We start from the raw sequence: 22,198 nt of genomic DNA, 5'->3' as shown, positions 1-22,198 counted from the left end.
CGAAAGGTCTGGATTTGAGTTTGTTGAAACTGGTGTTGTTTCTGGATATGTGGTTACTGGTCTTGATAAAAAGCTGTTTTGTAGGTTCATTTTTGTAGGCAACTTTGCAGAATCTTGGTGCCACTGTGCCATCACTGAACTTGTGCTCTGGTCCATTTCTGGAAACTACTAATATATCTTCTGGGGTGAATGACTGAGAGAGTGATTTTTGTTGACGGATAATGTTCTGTATTTTTGTTATATCAGGTTCATCACTTTCTTCAAGGCCAAAGAGGATGGCATTTCGGCGTTTTTGTTGTCTCTCCATTGCATCTTTGACAAGAGTAGAGATGTGTGGAGAAGAATTGGTCTGTCTTTGTGTTATGGGTGGCAATTGAGGTAGACTTGTTGAGGTGTAGACAGGTGGAGCTGAAGTGGTAGAGGAGATTGGGTTTGGAGGTTTAGTGATTAATAGTGCCTGGATATTTTTTTCAATGGATAGTAGGCGTGGTTCTATGTTTTCCATGGATATTAGGCGTGGTTCAATGTTTTCAATGAATGTTTGATGGATTTTGGAGGTTGCTTTCAATGTATTGATATCTTCAGAAAGGCTATTGAATATCTCTAATTTAGGGGTACAGATAGAACAGAGGTAGAAGAATGAAGAGTTTCCATGGAGAAAGGTGGCAAAATGATCAGTTATTTTCAGGCAAGAGTGGTGTGTAGAATTCTTGCAAGCTTGACATTTGATGTATTTTATCAAAATCATTTATATTGTCTTTGCATATAAAGCAGGGAATTTTGCTTGTATCTTGTAAGTGAAGATTTTGAGGTTGTTGTTTCTTGGGTTCCCTTAATTTATTCCAGATTTTGCAGTATTCAGTTTCATTTTTTTCAATTCTAATGTCAGCCTATCCATCTCTGCACTTGATAATATTTTATATATCCTCTGGGGGTGCATTTTTTCCTTCTATTTTTGAGCAAAAGCTAGCCTTGCAGCGATCAAGATATGTAGCATTAAGTATGTTGTGTTTTTGTCATATTTGTCATAGTAAAAAGAGCTCTGGTTTTAATTCTGTGTTTATTTTAAATAACTCTTCTAGCCATTTCTTTGTTGTTGCCCAAAATTCCTTTGTCTTTTGGTATTCCCGCCCCATATGATAGGTATAAGTTGGGTAGCAACTTATACTTCCAACCAATTGGCGATAAATGTGTGCCCATTTTGGCTAACCTGGCTGGTGGGAAGCGCCACCTATAAAATATTTTCTAAAGGTTTTCTTTCTATGAAATAGCTAAGGTCAGTTTCTGATTTCTATGCCATAGATTAGTGATGGCAAACTTGTTTTTCCTCAGGTGCCAAAACAGAGTGTGCGCACACATGCGCGAATACCCACACCCACAATTCAATGCCTGGGGAGGGTGAAAATATTATGGCCTGCTTCTCAACTTATGGTGGGCCCAGTAGGCTTGTGTTTTCCCCTCCCCAGGCTCCAAAGGCTACCCTGGAGCCCAGGGAAGGTAAAAACGCCCTCCCCCCTCCCCCGAGGCTCTCTGGAAGCCAAAAACACATTTCCAGAACCTCTATCTGAGCTAAAAATCAGCTGCCCGGCACAAACATGCATGTTGGAGTTGAGCAAGGGCTTGCCTGCCAGCAGATATGGCTCTGCATCCCACCTGGGGCACCCGTGCCATAGGTTCGCCATCAATGCCATAGATCTTCCCATTTGTTTAAATCAATATTATATCCAAAATCCTTACACCATGCCATCATAGTTTCTTTAACCCGCTCTTCATATAAAGCTGGTTCCTGCAAATATTGGTAGATTTTTTAAAAATTGTCTTGTCCTAAAAGTAGTTTGTCTAATTCGGTTGGCTCAATTTTGATCCCTGGGTCTTTTTTATCTGTTCTATACTTTGACTGCAATTGTAAATACACCCACCATTCTAGGTCTGTGCCCTCTTGTTTTAATTCTATCTTCGATTTTATGTCTCCTTTCTCATATATTATCTGTTTGTAAGCTGTTGCTTTTCCTAGATGCATAAAATTTGGATAGATGAACATCTTGAAAGTAGAAATCCAAATAAGGATCTGTCTGTAGTTTTGCCATTTAATTTTGAGCCCGGTGTCAATCAGGGCATGTCTAATGTAATGTTTCAGGAAGTTCTGATGGTTTTTATATTTTTCCTCCCATAAAATGGCATGCCAGCCGTCATGTCCTTCCAATTTTAGTAGTCTTTCATTTATCCCTTGTATCCAATATTTTATCCATAATAATTTGGTGTCCTGATTTTATTTTCCCCAACCTTCACTCTTCCCCCCCCCCCAAACTTTGCCCGCTTTCTCACTCCTGTGCTTCCCACCTCCCTCAGGAGGAGAACGAAGTGACAGAGTTCTTTGTCACACTGGAGAAGGACCCTCAGCAAGAGGATTTCCTGCAGGGCCGGATGCCTGGGAACCCCTACAGCAGCAACGAGCCGGGCATCGGGCCGCTGATGAGGGACATCAAGAATAAGATCTGCCAGGACTGTGACTTGGTGGCTCTGCTGGAAGATGATAGCGGAATGGAGGTGTGGCCGTGCTTTGACCCTCGTGGCTTCCTGTGCTTTGGGTGGAGGGCTCTGCTTTCCAAAAATCGACCATTTTTAAATTGATGTCCTCCTTCACTTCTCTGCTGTGTTTATTATTTTTCCTCCTCCTGTTTCTTCTAGCTTCTGGTGAACAACAAGATCATCAGCTTAGATCTCCCAGTGGCCGAAGTCTACAAGAAAGTCTGGTGCCCGACAAATGAGGTGAGGGATCCTTTTCTCTTGGAATGAAAACATTCTGGGCCTTGCCCAAGGCACCATCTTCTTTCCCCCTTTCTTCCCCAAGATTTCCCCCCCTTTCTCCTCCACCTTTGCTCACTGGGCATCCCAGAGCACATTGTGTTCTGGGAGGGGGGAGTAGGTGGCATGCTCCAGATTACTTGTTCACGAGCGCATGTCTTCATCTGCACCACACCTGAACTTTACAATCCAGCTGTTTTCCCTGCGATCTGAGGACTGGATCCTTAGTGGTGGAAAAAAGCAGTCAGTGTCATGGTTCCAAGTCAGTTGAGGGTTCCTACCTTTCGCTGCTACCAGAACAGTACTGGAGACCGGCGTGCGCACGCATCTGCCATATAGATCTTCCCATTTATTTAGATGTAAATATGAGTGTGCGCGCATATATGCAACCTTCTGCGCATTCTCTTTGCTTACTTGCACAGCTTGCATGCATTCGTGTGGCTGCAAAATGAGCTTAAATAGTACAGCATAGCACCAGGGGTCGCCACTACCAGTTCGCCCAAACCAGTATGGACCAGTTCAATACCATCTCTCCAGGTGAGGGTTGCACTTACCGGCCGCTACCGGTACGCTCTCTGGGATCATCGCAAGTGCGCCCGGCAGCACGACGTTTGGTTTCTGCACATGCGCAGCAAGCAAAATCTCACGCAAGGACATTCTTATGCACGAGATTTCGCCTATTTTCGGGAATTTCTTTGTTTCTGCGTATCTCCATTTCCACTACCAGAGCTCTGACCCCATCCGTACCAGCTGCAACCCATTACTGCACCTCTCCAACCCCCACTCTCCTTCCCCAAATAACTGTGGCAAGCAAGAAACAAAGAACGAAACGGCTTCAGCTAGAATAGAATTTTGAGAGTTGGCAGCCAGCCTCGGTGTGGAAAAAAGCAGCCTAGGCTTTACTACAGGTCGGAGTTAGCCCCAAAGAGTCGTGCTGCTCCCTTCATATTGACTGCTTTGGGGAAGGTGGGTGGTAGTCCGGCACAGAGTTTCCCAGCCTTTTTCAGCTTTGCGGATTGGTGGGGAGAAAGAAGGGGATGATCCTCATTTACCTGCTCTCACCTGCCACTTCCATGGCCCAGTTCTAAACGGCTTAAGGCTCAGAGGTGAGTCGCAACTGCTATGTCAGGGACCCCTGGCCTCGCAAACCTATTGACGAATTCCCACCTTCCTTTATTTAAAAAAAAAATCATTTTAGGGAAGCTTTGGCTCACTAAAACCCCTACTGAGCGGAGCAGCCTTGAAACCTCTCAGATGGATTCCCTTTTTCCCTCTTTTAATGCCTGTATTTTTATTTTATTTTATTTTATTTTGTTTCCTGCAATCCGCCTAATGCCGCTTAGTCTGAGCATCTGTCGCGTGATGGAGCCCATCTAGGTATGTCAGGAGAGAGTTACGGGCCCAAATTAGGAAGCCGATAAGTCGGCCTTTCCTGGCAATAAAACGGCATCCGTTTTTTTTATAGAGCAGAGACGATTTTTTTTATCCCTGGGAAAAAAAAGGAGAAAAGGCCCCGTGCCTTGTGTGCTATCAAAAATTCAAAATACCTTTGTAGCCGAGCGTTTTCAGGAGGGGATTAAGGATATCTTTGCTTTAACTCTCGGTGCCAAACTTTGGGTATTATCCCCCAGAAAGCCTCTAGGAATGAATATGTTAAAATAACCCTGCCTTGTCAACGGAGTTCAAAAGAATGTCATGCTTGTCGGGAAAGAAGCAGGGAGATTAATTCATTCAGACGCGTGTCTCCAAATGGCCCCGGCTTCGAATGCGGTGACAGTTTTTTGAACAAAAGCCTGCATTTTCATCACCGCGGAGCCCCGTTAAACGGACAGGAAGGAGAAGGGATTCTAGTCCCCTTTTGATTCTTCCTCTCCCTCCTGAGGCTGGATAGGTAGCCGAGAGAGAACACAGGCACTCCTTAACTCACAACAGTTCATTTACCGACCGCTCGAAGTTTTCAATTTTGATGCTGCAGCATTATCGCAGGATCAAAATTTGATTGGCTTGGCAGCTGACTCATATTTATGACTGTTGCTTTCTCCCAGGGTCACACGATCCCCTTTTGGCAACCCTCCATTAAGCGAAGATTCACTTTTAACAGCCAAGTTGCTATCTTAACAACAACTTTTAACAACTGTAGCAAGAAAATGGGGCCAAATTCACTTAACCAATGTCCCCCTCAGCAACGGAAGTTTTGGGCACCACTGCAGTCGTCAATGAGGACTAGCTGCATGTCACAGGCTCCTTTGCCACTTAGCCAAGGCCGTCGGCAGTTTCCCTTGATGGATGCTGCCTGTCAGGATTTAAGAAAAGTAAACTTTTGAACTTCAAAAGTCAACTTTACTAAATCAGAAGTGAATGCATTAAAAGCAAAGCACAGTCTGAGGAAAAAGGTGCAACATAGAAACATAGAAACATAGAAGTCTGACGGCAGAAAAAGACCTCATGGTCCATCTAGTCTGCCCTTATACTATTTTCTGTATTTTATCTTAGGATGAATATATGTTTATCCCAGGCATGTTTAAATTCAGTTACTGTGGATTTATGTACCACGTCTGCTGGAAGTTTGTTCCAAGGATCTACTACTCTTTCAGTAAAATAATATTTTCTCATGTTGCTTTTGATCTTTCCCCCAACTAACTTCAGATTCTGTCCCCTTGTTCTTGTGTTCACTTTCCTATTAAAAACACTTCCCTCCTGGACCTTATTTAACCCTTTAATATATTTAAATGTTTCGATCATGTCCCCCCTTTTCCTTCTGTTCTCCAGACTATACAGATTGAGTTCATTAAGTCTTTCCTGATACGTTTTATGCTTAAGACCTTCCACCATTCTTGTAGCCCGTCTTTGGACCCATTCATTTTTGTCAATATATTTTTGTAGGTGAGGTCTCCAGAACTGAACACAGTGTTCCAAATGTGGTCTCACCAGCATTCTATGTAGCAGGATCATAATCTCCCTCTTCCTGCTTGTTATACCTCTAGCTATGCAGCCAAGCATCATACTTGCTTTCCCTACCGCCTGACTGCACTGTTCACCCATTTTGAGACTGTCAGAAATCACTACCCCTAAATCCTTTCCTTTGCCAAAGGGGCCAAAGGATTGCCCCCTTTGGCAAGGCAACCAATCCCCATTCTCCATCTTCGTCAGGTGGACGCATCTTCACCATTGCGTCACACTTTTGGAATGCACGCGACTAATGTACCCCCTTATCTCCTCTCAGGAGAATCGAAACTCCCCTGATCTTCATCAGAGGAAACAAAACTTAGTTGGGCCTCTCCAGCAAACTTCCTCCCTCCCAAATTCCAACACCTACCCCACCCCCACCCGTTTCTTATGAGAGCTGAAGCGCAGTTGAAGGATGAAACACAGTGAGGCTGACACCGCCCTTAAATTTCGTTTGCAGGTGGTCCTCAGCTTACAACCCCGATTTCTAGGTAGTTGTTAAGTGAGCCACACCTGATTTTAACCACCCATTTTCTCCACACACCTCTATCCCGTGGCTGTTAAGGAGATCACTGCGGAGGTTAAAAGAGTAATGGTCATTAAGCGAATCAGGCTTATTCCTAATTTATTATTCCTCTCTACAGTACTTTGGTACGACCACACGTGGAATACTGTATTCAGTTCTGGGGGCCCAATTTAAAAAGGAGATTGATAAACTAGAGTAAGTTCAAAGGACAGTTTTAAGGATGGTGAGTGGTCTGGAAACCATGTCCTTTGAGGAACAGTTAAAGGATCTAGGGATGTTTAGTCTGCAAAGGAGAAGACTGAGAGGAGACTTGATAGCTGTCTACAAATATCTGAAGGGCTGTCACAGAGCAGAGGGATCAGCATTGTTCTCACTAGCAAATAGAAGGACTACAAACAATGGAATGAAACTGAAAGGGAGTAGATTTAGATTAGATGTCAGAAAAAAACTTTCTAACAGTAAGGGTGATAAACCGGTGAAACAGTTTGCCACATGAGGTGGTGGGCTCGCCTTCACTGGAGGTCTTCAAACAGAGACTGGACAGTCATCTTTCTGGATGGTTTAATGTATCCTGCATTGAGCAGGGGGTTGGACCCGATGATCTTGGAGGTCCTTTCCAACTCTATGATTATATTGACACTGCTTGTCTGAAACTGGCTGACAAAGTCTCCGACGGTGATCACAGGAAGGTGCAACCATCACAATTACATTGTTCATGTTGACTGTGGTGTTGCTGGGATTGTTTGTGAGTCACCACCTTCGGTGCCATTGTTAACTTTGAAGCGCTTGAAAGAAAATATTCCTGCATCCGTGGACTTTCACAGGGTGGCAATAGAGAGCTGGGCAGAGCGGATGGGAATTACTGTGGCTGGATAACCCTTAGAAGAGCTTCTTCTTATCCCAGAGGCTGTGATATTATTTGGTTGTTGGCACAAAGCAAAATAACAACAACAACAACATTTGGAGCATAATACACCAGATATCACAGTTGTCAAAGGTCCGAAGAGTACAGTTTATTGATATCGCTGTACCAGGAGATACCAGAGTTGAAGAAGAAGAATTGGAAAAAATTACAAAGTATTATGACTTGGCCATCGAAACTACACGGCTATGGATAAAACATGTAACAGTGATACATTGTCATCGGGGCACTTGGTACCATGTCCAAGAATTTCACTAAACACATCAAGAAATTGAAGCTTCCTGCAATAACACCAGCGGAACTGCAAAAAACTGCACTACTTGGAGCATCATACATCTTATGAAGATACTTGGTTGATACCTAGGATGTTGGCAGCAACCCATATCAACCATTAGCACCAGTGAGAGATATTTGTGGCACTTTTAAAAATGTTCAGCTTACTGAGTTTCATGTTTAATGAATGAAAGATAATAATGATGATGATGATGATGATGATGATGATGATGATGATGATGATGATGGAGTGCATGGCAATAAGGCCAAGCACTTATTTCAGAGTTCAAAAAGGGTCAGAGAGGGTCTTATTTTTGGGGAAACATGGTAATAATAATAATACATCGTATTTTTGAATGACTGAGTTTCATGTTTAATGAATGAAGTAGTAGTAGTAGTAATAGTACATCAAGAAATTGCAGCTTCCTGCAATAACATCAGCAGAACTACAAAAAACTGCACTACTCGGAACATCATATATTTTAAGATATAACTGGCTGGCTGAACATCATCTCTTGCTTGCTGTTGGTTTTAAAAGCTGGCCTTAACAGTAGGTTAAAGAGTTTGGAGACAAGAGAACAAATCCAGAAGCCTCTTCCCTACCTGTTCTCCAAAGCATCTGAAGGCAGAGCAAGAAGCATTGGATGGAGAGTACCGTTTTGTAAAGCCTTAATAAGGCCACAACAAGAGTCCTGGATACTCTTTTGCTTCATCGCATTACAAAAAAGGATGTTGAGACTTTGGAAAACAACTAAGATGATTTAAAGGTTTGGAGATGAAGAACGGTTTCGCTCATCTAGAGAAAAGAAGGACCAGGAGGGACATGAGAGCAGCCTTCCGGCATTTTGAGGGGCTGCCACAAGGAAGAGGGGGAGAAATTATTTTTCAAAGCACCAGAGGGCAAGACATGAAACAATGGACGGAAAGTTATTGAGGAGAGAAGCAACGTGGAATTGAGAAGAAACTTCCTTAACAGCGAGGACAATTAACCGATGAAACCGCTTGCCTCCAGAAGTTGTAGGTGCTCCATCATTGTGTGCTTTTAAGAAGAGATGGGACAGCCACTTGTCTGAAATGGTGTAGGATTGGGATGGCGAACCTGTGGCACAGGTGGCACACGGAGCCATGTTGGAGGGCACGCCAGGTTTCAGCTCCAGATTTTTGGCCTTGGGAAAGGCCGTTTTGTCCTCTGAACACTTCAGGGAGGCAAAAAAAAAAAATCTTCCAATGGACAAACCAGACGTTTGTGAAAACACACTTCCGTTTTACCCATTGTGCTGTTTTTTGCACTCCGGAGCTTCAGGAAGCTTCCCTGAACCCCCACAGAGTGTAAAAAACAGCACAACGGCAAAGTGTGTTTTCACAGTCTTCCAGTTTTCTGTTGGGGGATTTATTTATTTATTTTGCCTCCAGGACTTCAGAAAAGCCTGTACGCATGCGCAGGGGGCAATGAAAGGGGTGCGTATGCGTAGGGGTAAGGAAAGGGGTGTGGGCACGGACACGCATGCTACCACACACACAAGCACACACCTTTTGGCATACAAACCAAAAAAGATTCACCATCCCTGGTATAGGATCTCCTGCTTGAGCAGGGGGGCTGGACTAGAACACCTTCAAGGTCCCTTCTACCTCCTGGGAAGAACGGCACGGCACCCTGCAAACCCCAGATGCTTTTTTCCTCCCATCAGATCTCTCCTCCTTAACTTCCTGGAAAGGAACAAGTGACTCCCCCAAATGTCTCCCTCCAGGACCCTGTGTAGTTGTTGTTTGTCTCCTTTGGGATACAGCCTTTGACCAGCTCTCCTCACGGGGCCTCCTGCTTCTGCTGCTACTGCTGTGAAGCCCCAGCCTTCGATCCCCACCATTTCCCCTTGGGGCTTCCCCAGCCACACTCAGAATCTCCTCTGACATTAAGCGCCAGGCTTATTCGGCGCCGGGCTTAGCGGCCGTCTTCTTGACAGGTCCTCTTTCGCTCTTCCGGCTTTGCCTCTTTCTCTTGCCTACCCCCAATAAAGTCTCCTCCTCCTCCTCCCAACCAGGAGTTTGACACCCCTTTCCTCTCCCTCCCTCCCCCAGTTCTTTTCCCCTTCCCCATTTCAGACTTCAAGGATCTTCAAAAGGGAAAAAGTCGCCATCTGGGGCCTCGGACTTGAAAGAGGCGCGCGCTTGTCTCCGTGGGGAAAGTTGTAAACGAGGAGGCCTTTCCTGGGCTTTGCCACTTTTTCTAATACCCAGTTGGGCTTAAAAGCTTATTAAATTGTCACTTTTCTTTTTCCCAGCCACCTACACACATACACACCTCTCTCTCACACACAACTCATTCCCCATTCCTGTTTTCCTCTCATTTGTAGGAAATGTCTCTCCCCCCCCCCCCGCCCTTCCTTTGAAAGTACCAATCTTTTTTTAAAAAATAAGAATTTTTTATTTTTTCCACCATAGAATCAAGCAATACATAAACACTAAAACAACGCTTATAATCAAACATATATAAAAACTTTTGTTTTCCACATTAAACCTTCAATGGAGGCACTTATCTTGCATCTAGACAAAAAATAAATCCATAAGATTCATACAACATTATCAATTATTAAACCTCAAAATAAAAAAAAATCTTGTTCTCCACCTTGCTGTGAAAACTTGCATTATATCCGTTTGAACATTAGCAAAATCTCTTTTATCTAAATCTTAATAAAATATCATAACATATACAGTGATCCCTCGATTAGCGCGGGGGTTACGTTCCAAGACCTCCTGCGCTAATTGATTTCCGCGTTATAGTGGTGCGGAAGTAAAAAACACCATCTGCGCATGTGTGCCATTTTTTTCATGGCCGCACATGCGCAGATGGTGGAGTTTGCGTGTGGGCGGCGGGGAAGACCAAGGGAAGGTTCCTTCGGCCGCCCAACAGCTGATCTGCTCCGCAGCGCGGAAGCAGCGAGGAGCCGAAGATGGGGTTTCCCCGTTGCCCAGGCAAAGGGGAAACCCCATCTTCGGCTCCTCGCTGCTGCTGCGCTGCGGAGCGGATCAGGTGTTGGGCGGCTGAAGGAACCTTCCCTTGGTCTTCCCGCCGCCCAGGCAAAGGGGAAACCCCAAGATTGCTTGCCGCTTGCCGCTTGCCGTATTGCAGCTTGGAGCCTTGCTTCGTCTCCTTCGCTGCAATACGGCAAGCGGCAAGCGATCTTGGGGTTTCCCCTTTGCCTGGGCGGCGCTGGGGCCATGCGGAGCCGCTCATCTAGGGGGGCGTGGACCGGCAAGGTGCCCTCCGCTCTCTCTCTTTCTCTCCCTGTTACCGGTGTGGTATAAGAGAGAGAAAGAGAGAGAAAGGAGGGCGACTTGCCAGTCCACGCCCCCCTGGATGAGCGGCCCCGCATGGCCCCAGCGCCGGACTCCGCCGTTGCCTCCGCCCTTGTTCGGCTCTGCAGCTGAGAGGCCAGGTCCACCCCCTCCTCGGTGTCCCCAGCACCCAGCGTCCCCACGCCGCCTCCACCTCCCGGTAATGCGCCCGACCTCTGCCTCTCTCTTTCTCTCTCATATACCACGCCGGCAACAGGGAGAGAAAGAGAGAGAGAAATGATAGAAAAAAGTGGAGAAAAAAAGAGAAATAAGAAAATGATTGAAGCAGAGAATGACAGGAAAGAAAGAGAAAGAGACAGAGAAGTGACTCTTGGTGATGACGTATGACGTCATCGGGTGGGAAATACCGTGGTATAGCAAAAAAACCGTGGAGTATTTTTTAATTAATATTTTTTGAAAAACCGTGTTGTAGCATTTCGCACTAATCGAGACCGTGCTAATCGAGGGATCACTGTAGTGCCAATCTACTTAACCTGTCACACAACAATTCTGCTGTGTTTCCTTTCGTTGCTGAGGGTAAAAATTGCCTCAGCAAATAGGGAAGCCTCTGTTGGCTTCCATTGGATTAAACAAGAGATCCAGATTTAATTCCCAGCCAAGGTGAGATCTGGGTCTTCCAGGGACACACAAGCGGTTCTAATTTGGGCGATTAGACTGCCTTTTTCCTACGAACTTCACCAAGGGTTTTAGTATTCCCTCCCCCAAGTTGCCTCCCACGTCATTTTCTTGGGCTAGACCAGGGAGTCAAACTTAAGGCCTGCGGGCTGGATCCAACCTGCAGGGCTGTCCTGGAAATGATCAGCCTAGGGTATCTCCACCAGCCAAAACAGAGCTCAGGAGGGCCACGCCTGGCCCTATGGAGATCTGTTTGCGGTTGCAACAGCTTCCCGTAATCTTCTGCCAGCAAAAATGAAGCTTGGGAGGGGTGTTTTCAATGGCAGAATATTCGGGCCCCTACAGGTGTCTCAGACACGAGAGACATCAAGCTGGCCACTGCTCCCTCCCCCACATCCCGAGGTCAAACAGAACCCTAATGCAGACCTCAGGGAAATTGAGTATGACATCCCTGGACTAGACGAAGTTCCCTCAGTTGGGAGTCCATTCCCTGTTCTTCTACAGCAAGGAGCCAGTTCCCCATACAGGACATTTATTCATTCATCCATCCATCCATCCCTCCATCCCTCCTAAGTGAGGGGAATCTATCTATCTATCTATCTATCTATCTATCTATCTATCTATCTATCTATCTATCTATCTATCTATCTATCTATCTATCAACCAACCAACCAACCAACCAACCAACCAACCAACCAAGCTGCTGAAGTTGTGTCTGCCTGTGCTCTTTTAATGGAAAGAAGGAGGACAGGGTTAAGTTTCGGAAGTCATCAACATGATGGGAAGAATCCCATTAAGTGCATGGGTCCTCAACGCCCAGCCCACGGCCCACTTCTGGGCCTTGAGCCTTTTTGGAACTGGGTCACGAAAGTGGCAGGCAGAGCTCGCTCGCACGTGCACACCTCCACTTGTGCAAACCAGTGTGCTCCATTGGAGCAAAGGGCTGGCCTGTGTATCTGCCGCTTGCACGAATGGAATTGAATGTGTGCACGCCATTAACGTGGAACTATCTTGTCTCCCTCCCCACTTTCCTGTCAGTCCACAAAGCCAAAAACTTTGGGGAACTCTGCATTAGTGGAGCATTACTAGCCTAGAGGATGGGTCAAACCGTTGGAAATGTCTCTGCCTCTTCTGTGCTTGTCTGAGCAAAATCTTCCCTTTTCTTCTGGACAGGGCGAGCCCATGAGGATCATTTATCGCATGCGGGGCCTGCTGGGGGATGCCACAGAAGAATTCATAGAATCGCTGGATTCCACTACAGGTACCACCCTTCCATCCTGCCCCCAGGGTGTGGGGGTGGCACGGGATGCTTTTTCCTGAGTCCAACATCCAATGAGAGCCAGCTTAAGAACCGTGTTCCTCCACTTCTGCAATGTTTAAGACCTATGGACTTCAAATCCCAGAATTAGGCAAAATACCTAATAAAAATATTTCCGGTTTTAACTCAATATTCTTTTCTCCGGGCCTTGTTGATGTTGTTGTTCTTCTCCTGGAAAGCCTCCTTTTCTTTCTTTTTTTCCCCCCCAGATGAAGAGGAGGATGAGGAAGAGGTGTACAAGATGGCAGGAGTCATGGCACAGTGTGGCGGCCTGGGCTGCATGCTGAACCGCTTGACTGGGATCAAAGACTTCAAACAAGGCCGGCATCTGCTGACGGTCAGCCGCGTTTCCCCCCTCCCCTTTTCCAGTTGGAAGTCCTTTGCTAGCGGATGGTTGTGTGAAAAAGGCCATATAGGTTTTCCTCCAAAGGTTGATGGATGACGGGCACGGGGGGGGCAGTTATACCTCCAAGCAAAGGGAGGAGTTTTGTTGGCCATCATGCTACCCTCCTCGTTCCTCTTTGGTTTTGGTCAACACCGGGTCAAGCAATGACTCCAGTATCAAAAGAGTGAATCCAGCCAAGATGCACTGAGACAAGCAGCCAATAGCAGCATCTGGTCATGGCTACAGGAATTCTTGCCTGATGCCTCTACCAACCCCAGAGAGTTAAATGGACCAAGGAGGTCCTCGTTGATGACATCTAAAAGAGAGGTGTCGAACTCAATTTTATTGAGGGCCACATCAGGGTTGTGTTTAACCTTGGAGGCCCTGGTCGATGGAGAGTGGGATGTGGCCATGGTGGGCATGTCATGGGACTCATATTGGGGGCATCTGTGGAGGGCAAGTGGTAAGGCAGGATTTCCCAGAGACTCTCATACTCACTATAATCTCCTTCCTTCCTTCCTTTCTCTTCTTTTTCCTTTCCTCTTCATTCCCCATTCCTCCTTCCCCTCTTTTTCTTCTCTTGTTCTCTTCCCATCTTCTCTTCTTTTTTCTTTGTCTTTCCTCTTTCCCTTTCTCCTTTCCTGTCCTTTCTTGAATGCTCAAATGCAAAAGGGGAAGAAACATTTCTCCTTGTGTTTTGTTCTTAGTTTGTTTTGATAGCACTCTGCCAGCAAAAACGGTGCTGGGGTGGGGGACTCCCCAGCTCAGTTTTCGCTACCAGAGGCACCACGGGATGATCCTTTGCTGTTTTCAGGACCAGATCTAAGCACCCTGCTGGCCGGATTTGGCCCACAGGCCTTGAGTTTGATAACCCTGGTTCATTCATTCATTCGTTCATTCCGGGGTGCGTAAAAGTCCTGGCTGGCTGGCTGGCTGGCTGGCTGGCTGGCTGGCTGGCTGGCTGGCTGGCTGGCTGGCTGGCTGGCTGGCTGGCTGGCTGGCTGGCTGGCTGGCTGGCTGGCTGGCTGGCTGGCTGGCTGGCTGGCTATCTATCTATCTATCTATCTATCTATCTATCTATCTATCTATCTATCTATCTATCTATCTATCTATCTATCTATCTATCTATCTATCTGATTTCTACTCCGCCCTGTTCCTCAGACTCAGGGCGGCTCACTACAGAAAAAAATACAAAATATATGGAAATCTAAGTCTAAAAACATTCTAAAACCCCAATTTCTAAAATCAGTCGCTCACACTCACTCAATCACACAAACATATAGCCGGGGCCAGATGTTACACTTAAGGACCTCAAACCTGTAGGCAGAGATGGGTCTTGCTTCTCTTTCCTTTGAGAGGCTCCTGGTGTGTGGGGGCTTTCAACATGGTTCAACATTGCTCAGGTGGAAGCTGTCCCTGATACCTTTGACCGCTTCTTCCTCCTGCAGGTCCTGCTGAAGCTCTTCAGCTACTGCGTCAAAGTGAAGATCAACCGCCAGCAGCTGGTGAAGATGGAGATGAACACGCTCAACGTCATGCTGGGGACTCTGAACTTGGTAAGTGGCCACGCCCCACTGCCTGGCAGGTTCTCTCTGTCTCTCTCTCTCTCTCTTTCTCCTTCCGTGCTTGGAGGCAATACTACTAGCACTAGCCCTTAGACCAGTGATGGCTAACCTGTGGCACAAATGCCATATGCGGCGTACGGAGCCATATCTGCTGGCACATGAACCATTGCCCTAGCTCAATTCCAACGTACATGTGTATGCCAGCCAGCTGATTTTTGGCTCACACAGAGGCTCTGGGAGGGCGTTTTTATCCTGCCCTGGCTCCAGGGAAGCCTTTGGAGCCTGGGGAGGGCAAAACACGAGCCTACTGGGCCCACTAGAAGTTGGGAAACAGGCCATTTCCAGCCACCAGAGGGGGGGGGAGCTGTTTTTGCCCTCCCCAGACATTGAGTGTGGGCACTCGCACATGCATGATAGCGTGCGCGCATGCTCTTTCAGCTCCCAAGGAAAAAAAGTTCGCCATCACTGCCTTAGACTTATATACTGCTTCACAGTGCTTTACAGCCCTGCCTAAGTGGTCAGCCTCTTGCCCCCAACAATCTGGGTCCTCATTTTACCGACCTTGGAAGGATGGAAGGCTGAGTCAATCTTGAGCCTTGTGATATTCAAACTGCCAAACAGCTGGCAGCCGGTGATCAACAGAAGTAGCCTGCAATGCTGTGCAATAACCATTTGCGCCACCACAGCAAGGAAGCGGTGATGCCCTGGGCTAGCGGAAGAGGAAGCCAGGCTGGTGGCCAAGCTCTCCATCTCCAACGCTCTCGTTTTCATCCTCTTTGTAGGCTTTGGTTGCTGAGCAGGAAAGCAAGGACAGCGGGGGAGCGGCGGTGGCAGAACAGGTCCTCAGCATCATGGAGATTATCCTGGACGAGTCCAACGCAGAGCCACTGAGTGAGGACAAGGTTGGTGCATGGGGGTAAACTTGTGGGTGGCCTTCAGATGCAGAGCGTCAGATCTGCCACCACTTAAACCTCCTATGTAAAAACAATCCTTGGCTCCGTCAGTTGAGAAGAAATAATAATAATAATTATTATTATTATCATCATCATCATCATCATCATCATTATTATTATTATTATTAATTAGATTTGTATGCCGCCCCTCTCCGGAGACTCGGGGCGGCTCACAACAATGGAAAAAAAATATTATGGCGGAACAAATCTAATATTAAAAAGAAGCATATAAAAACCCTATCATATTTTTAAAAAACCAAACAACACATACATACCAAACATAAATATAAAAAACCTGGGGAAGTTGTCTCAACTCCCCCATGCCTGGCGGTAAAGGTGGGTCTTGAGTAATTTACGAAAGACGAGGGTGGGGGCAGTTCTAATCTCCAGGGGGAGTTGATTCCAGATGGATGGGGCAGCCACAGAGAAGGCTCTTCCCCTGGGGCCCGCTAAACGACATTGTTTAATCGATGGGACTCGGAGAAGGCCAACTCTGTGGGACCTTATCAGCCGCTGGGATTTGTGCGGGAGCAGGCGGTTCCGGAGGTACTCTGGTCCAATGCCATGAAGGGCTTTAAAGGTCATAACCAACACTTTGAATTGTGACCGGAAACTGATCGGCAGTCAATGCAGGCCGCAGAGTGTTGTAGAAACGTGGACGAAGCTAGGAAGCCCCACAATAGCTCTTGCGGCCGCGTTCTGCACGATCTGGAGTTTCCGAACACTTTTCAGAGGCAGACCCATGTAGAGAGCGTTGCAGTAATCGAACCTCAAGGCGATAAGGGCATGAGCGACTGTGAGCAATGACTCCCTGTCCAAATAGGGCCGCAACTGGTGCACCAGGGGAACCTGGGCAAACGCCCTCCTCGCCGCAGCCAAAAGATGATGTTCCAATGTCAGCTGTGGATCGAGGAGGATGCCCAAGTTTTGAACCCTGTCTGAGGGGGTCAGTAGTTCCCCCCCCCCAAGGTGATGGATGGACAGATGGAATTGTCCTTGGGAGGCAAGACCCACAGCCACTCCGTCTTGTCTGGGTTGAGTTTGAGCTTTTTGACACCCATCCAGGCCCCAAAAGGCACCAGCACATCACTTCCACTGCTTCGTTGACTGGGCATGGGGTGGAGATGTATAACTGGGTATCATCAGCATACTGATGATACCTCACCCCATGCCCTTGGATGATCTCACCCAGCGGTTTCATGTAGATATTGAATAGCAGGGGGGAGAGGACCAACCCCTGAGGCACCCCACAAGGGAGAGACCTAGAGGTCGACGTCTGACCCCCCACTAACACCGACTGCGACCGACCGGAGAGGTAGGAGGAGAACCACTGGAGAACAGTGCCTCCCACTCCCAACCCCTCCAGTCGGCACAGAAGGATACCATGGTCGATGGTATCGAACGCCGCTGAGAGGTCAAGAAGCACCAGGACAGAGGACAAGCCCCTATCCCGGGCCCGCCAGAGATCATCCATCAACGCGACCAAAGTAGTTTCCGTGCTGTAGCCGGGCCTGAATCCAGACTGCTGAGGACCTAGATAATCGGCTTCTTCCAAGGGCCGATGGAGTTGGAGCGCCACCACCTTCTCAACAACCGTCCCCATAAAGGGAAGGTTGGAGGGAGACTGGACGGTAGTTATTGAGCACGGCTGGGTCCAGGGAAGGCTTCTTGAGGAGGGGGCGCACAAGTGCCTCCTTATAAGGAGCCAGGAAGGACCCCCTCCCCTCTCCGAAACCAACCAAGAGGGACACGGATCCAGCAAACAGGTGGCGGAACTCACAGCTCCAATGGCCTTGTCCACTTCATCAGGTGTCACCAAGTCAAACTCCTCCCAGACAGATGGACAAAGACGTTTAGCCCCAGTCACCTCGACTGACTCGTTGTCAGCCAATACTGCTGTGCAATTGGAGTCGAGGTCCGCCCGGATCCAAGCGACTTTATCAGCGAAAAATGAGTTAAATTCCTCGGCAGTACCCTGCAAGGGCTCCCCAACTCCCCCCTGATTTAGAAGGGAGCGGGTCACCCTAAACAGGGCGGCCGGGCGGGATTCTGCTGATGCAATCAAGGCGGCATGGTACGCACACCTTGCCGCCTTGAGTGCCACTTTGTAAGTCTTAATAAAAGCTCTTACAAGTGTTCGATCGGATTTGGACTTACTCTTCCTCCATCGGTGGAGGAAGGTGCACAGTTGATTAGAGGTCAAGGGTATCGCAACATTGCATAGCCAGAATTGATCATCACACACCAAAATAGCACTTAGCAATAGCGCTTAGACTTATAGACCCCTCCACAGTGCTTTTACAGCCCTCTCTCAGTGGTTTACAGAGTCAGCCTCTTGGCCCCAACAATATGGGTCCTTGTTTTACCCACCTCGGAAGGATGGAAGGCTGAGTCAACCCTCAGCCTGTCAGGATCAAACTGCTGGCAGAGTTAACTGTACTGTACTGTATTCTAACCATTGGGAGGTAGGGAGGGAGGGAGGGAGGGAGGAAGGAAGGAAGGAAGGAAGGAAGGAAGGAAGGAAGGAGAGGGGCGGCATACAAATCTAAGTAATAAATAAATAAATAAGGCTTATATACCATTTCAAAGTGCTTCTACAGCCCTCTCTTAAGTGGTTTACAGAGTCAGCTTCTTGCCCTCAACAATCTGGATCCTCATTTTACCCACCTCGGAAAGATGGAATGCTGAGTCAACCTGCCGATACCTCAGCTCCAGTGTGGCAACACTGAAGCCTCCAAAATGAGCTCAGCTTCTAGGCTGACACAGTCCTCAGATGAAGGAAGGAAGCTGGGCTGGTGTCCCCAGGGGCCTCTGCTCGCCTCTCAAGAGGGGTGGGCGATTCTCTCCGCAGGGCAACCTGATCCTGACGGGCGACAAGGACCAGCTGGTGATGCTACTGGATCAGATCAACAGCACCTTTGTCCGCTCCAACCCCAGTGTGCTCCAGGGCCTCCTGCGCATCATCCCTTACCTGTCCTTCGGGGAGACGGAGAAGATGGAGATCCTGGTGGACCGATTCAAGCCCTACTGCAGCTTTGACAAGTACGGACAAGGATGGCGCCTGGGGCCATTCTCCCTCTTCTTCTAAAACACGCTTGGTTTTGGGTGGGCGGGTGGGTGCACCGGGCCTTCCCACGTTGCATTAAACAGAGCCGGGCATGAGGATTTTGCCCCCTTTTCTCTACTGCGCAAGGAGGCAAGGAACGAAAACAGCTTCTCCTTTTGAGTTTTCGGCCTCTCTTAATTTGCCTTTTTAATTTTTTATTATATCAAATACAGTGGTACCTTTACTTACGAACTTAATTTGTTCCGTTACCAGGTTCCTAAGTAGAAAGGTTTGTAAGAAGAAGCAATTTTCCCATAGGAATCAATGTAAAAGCAAATAATGCATGCGACTGGGGGAACCACAGGGAGGGTGGAGGCCCTGTTTCCTCCCAGGAGATTCTTAGAGAGTCCCCACAGAGGCTTATCCCCGCCTTTTCTGGCCCTGTTTCCTCCCAAGAAATTCCTAGAGACACCCCACGGAGGCTTCTCCCTGCCTTTTCTGGCCCTGTTTCCGGCCCTGTTTCCTCCCAGGAGATTCCTAGAGAGGCCCCACGGAGGCTTCTCCCTGCCTTTTCTGGCCCTGTTTCCGGCCCTGTTTCCTCCCAGGAGATTCCTAGAGAGGCCCCACGGAGGCTTCTCCCTGCCTTTTCTGGCCCTGTTTCCGGCCCTGTTTCCTCCCAGGAGATTCCTAGAGAGGCCCCACGGAGGCTTCTCCCTGCCTTTTCCGGTTACAGTTTTGGAGGCTCGGGTTTGTAAGTGGAAAATGTTTCTTGAGAAGAGGGAAAAAAATCTCGAACACTCGGTTCTTATCTAGAAAAATTTGTAAGTAGAGGCGTTCTTAGGTACAAAGAAGAGAAGAGAGAAAAAATAAGAGGAAGGGAAGGGAGCAAGGGGAAAAGAGGAGCATAAGATACAAGGGAGAAAGAGAAAAAAGGAAGAAAAGGCGGGGGCATTGACTCCCAACTCTTCTTAGCGCAATACAAGATGAACACACTCCAACCTCGACTTTTTGCTTTGACACAGGAATATGTAACTAGCCATTCCTATTAACACCAATGTTCCAGGCAACAGGTGAAACTCGAAAAATTAGAATATTGTCCAAATGTTCATTTATTTCAGTAATGTAACTTAAAAGATGAAACTTAATATATGAAAGATATTCATAACATGCAAGGCAGGATAGTATATGCATGCTTATACTTTTCAGAAGTCCGATATGGTTCCATGCACAATCCTTTTATTTATTGATCACATGTAATGTTCTAATTTTATGAGAGGGGCGATTTGGGGTTTTCATGAGCTGTACCCCATAATCATCACAATTATGACAAATCTTAGAAGCCGATGTCTTAGAAGAACTTGAACAATTAAAGATAAATAAGGCAATGGGTCCAAATGGCATCCACCCCAGAGTTCTTAAAGAACTCAGATCTGTCATTGCTACCCCCCTGACTGATTTGTTTAACCAATCCCTGTTAACAGGAGATGTTCCTGAGGATTGGAGAATGGCCAGTGTTGCGCCTATCCACAAGAAGGGCAGTAGAGAAGAAGCTGGTAACTACAGGCCAGTTAGCTTGACATCAGTTATAGTTAAAATGATGGAGACTCTACTCAAAAACAGGATAAATCAGCACCTAAAAAACAATAACTTATTGGACCCAAATCAGCATGGCTTTACTGAAGGCAAATCATGTCAGACTAATCTCATTGATTTCTTTGACTATGTCACAAAGGTGTTGGATGAAGATGGTGCCGTGGATATTGCCTATCTGGACTTCAGCAAAGCCTTTGATACGGTTCCACATAAAGAGCTGATAGATAAATTAGTGAAGATTGGACTTAATCCCTGGATAGTTCAGTGGATTTCAAGCTGGCTGAAGCATAGACATCAGAGAGTTATTGTTAATGGCGAGTATTCTGAGCAGAGACAGGATACAAGCGGTGTGCCACAAGGGTCTGTTCTGGGTCCTAATCTTTTTAATATGTTTGTGAGTGACATAGGGGAAGGTTTGGTAGGGAAGGTTTGCCTATTTGCCGATGACTCTAAAGTGTGCAATAGGGTTGATATTCCTGGAAGGGTCTGTAATATGGTAAATGATTTAGCTTTACTAGATAAATGGTCAAAGCAATGGAAACTGCAGTTTAATGTTTCCAAATGTAAAATAATGCACTTAGGGAAAAGGAATCCTCAATCTGAGTATTGCATTGGCAGTACTGTGTTAGCAAAAACTTCAGAAGAGAAGGATTAAGGGGTAGTGATTTCTGACAGTCTCAAAATGGGTGAGCAGTGTGGTCGGGCAGTAGGAAAAGCAAGTAGGATGCTTGGCTGCATAGCTAGAGGTATAACAAGCAGGAAGAGGCAGATTGTGATCCCCTTATATAGAGTGCTGGTGAGACCACATTTGGAATACTGTGTTCGGTTCTGGAGACCTCACCTACAAAAAGATATTGACAAAATTGAACGGGTCCAAAGACGGGCTACAAGAATGGTGGAAGGTCTTAAGCATAAAACGTATCAGGAAAGACTTAATGAACTCAATCTGCATAGTCTGGAGGACAGAAGGAAAAGGGGGTACGTGATTGAAACATTTAAATATGTTAAAGGGTTAAATAAGGTTCAGGAGGGAAGTGTTTTTAATAGGAAAGTGAACACAAGAACAAGGGGACACAATCTGAAGTTAGTTGGGGGAAAGATCAAAAGCAACATGAGAAAATATTATTTTACTGAAAGAGTAGTAGATCCTTGGAACAAACGTGGTTGGTAAATCCACAGTAACTGAATTTAAACATGCCTGGGATAAACATATATCCATTGTAAGATAAAATACAGGAAATAGTATAAGGGCAGACTAGATGGACCATGAGGTCTTTTTCTGCCGTCAGTCTTCTATGTTTCTGTGTTTCTATCACAGCTTGAACTATCTTGCCTTGCATCTAATAAGTCTCATATCGTTTCACCTTTTAAGTTGCATTACTGAAATAAATGAAGGTTTGCCCAATATTCTAATTTTTCGAGTTTCACCTGTAAATCAGAGTCCAAGTCCAAGTGCTCCTCAAAAGTCCCAATTTATTGCTGCATCCTGACACCTACACTGGGAAACCTGAATCTAAGTTTCCCACCCAGTTGAAAGTTCCCCACCCACAAACTTGTCATGTTGCCCACTCCGATTATGCCAGCGTGGCAAGTCTTTCCTCCACTTCTGCCCAGGTGGGTGGACATAGGATGACCTCGAATCATTCAAAAGAATACTTTGTGGCTGCATCTGACCCCTTGTGAAAATCACCAAGATCCCATAAACTTCAGGCCTTCTATAGATAGTCCGGCAAGCTGTTAATTTATCATCAACTTCTGCGCCAGCTTGACAACCAAATCTTTCTAATCCACAAAACTGAGGTCATAAGTTTCATTTTTTTTTCTTCGCAACCCGAAGCCATATCCAAAGGAGAACCTATTTTCCTCTTTGAACGAAACAATCCATTTAACCCAGAGG

The 22,198-nt window shown here is 46.7% G+C and overlaps 1 protein-coding gene across 7 annotated transcripts in view; it reads left to right on the top strand.

Moving 5' to 3' along the window:
• Positions 1 to 22,198, top strand: part of UBR4 (ubiquitin protein ligase E3 component n-recognin 4) — a 211,101-nt gene that overhangs the window by 172,771 nt on the left and 16,132 nt on the right. For all 7 annotated transcript variants that reach the window (XM_070759469.1, XM_070759468.1, XM_070759464.1 and 4 more), the window contains exons 89-95: positions 2,350 to 2,547; positions 2,689 to 2,769; positions 12,615 to 12,702; positions 12,969 to 13,096; positions 14,593 to 14,700; positions 15,492 to 15,611; positions 18,514 to 18,704. In XM_070759469.1, coding sequence (XP_070615570.1) covers positions 2,350 to 2,547; positions 2,689 to 2,769; positions 12,615 to 12,702; positions 12,969 to 13,096; positions 14,593 to 14,700; positions 15,492 to 15,611; positions 18,514 to 18,704 — 914 coding nt within the window. The remainder of the gene's footprint in view (positions 1 to 2,349; positions 2,548 to 2,688; positions 2,770 to 12,614; positions 12,703 to 12,968; positions 13,097 to 14,592; positions 14,701 to 15,491; positions 15,612 to 18,513; positions 18,705 to 22,198) is intronic.

This window comes from Erythrolamprus reginae, chromosome 8, assembly GCF_031021105.1.
Source record: "Erythrolamprus reginae isolate rEryReg1 chromosome 8, rEryReg1.hap1, whole genome shotgun sequence".
NCBI classification, from domain to species: domain Eukaryota; kingdom Metazoa; phylum Chordata; class Lepidosauria; order Squamata; family Dipsadidae; genus Erythrolamprus; species Erythrolamprus reginae.
The sequence above is the reverse complement of the archived record's forward strand: the minus strand, read 5'-3'. Positions and strand labels throughout refer to the sequence as shown.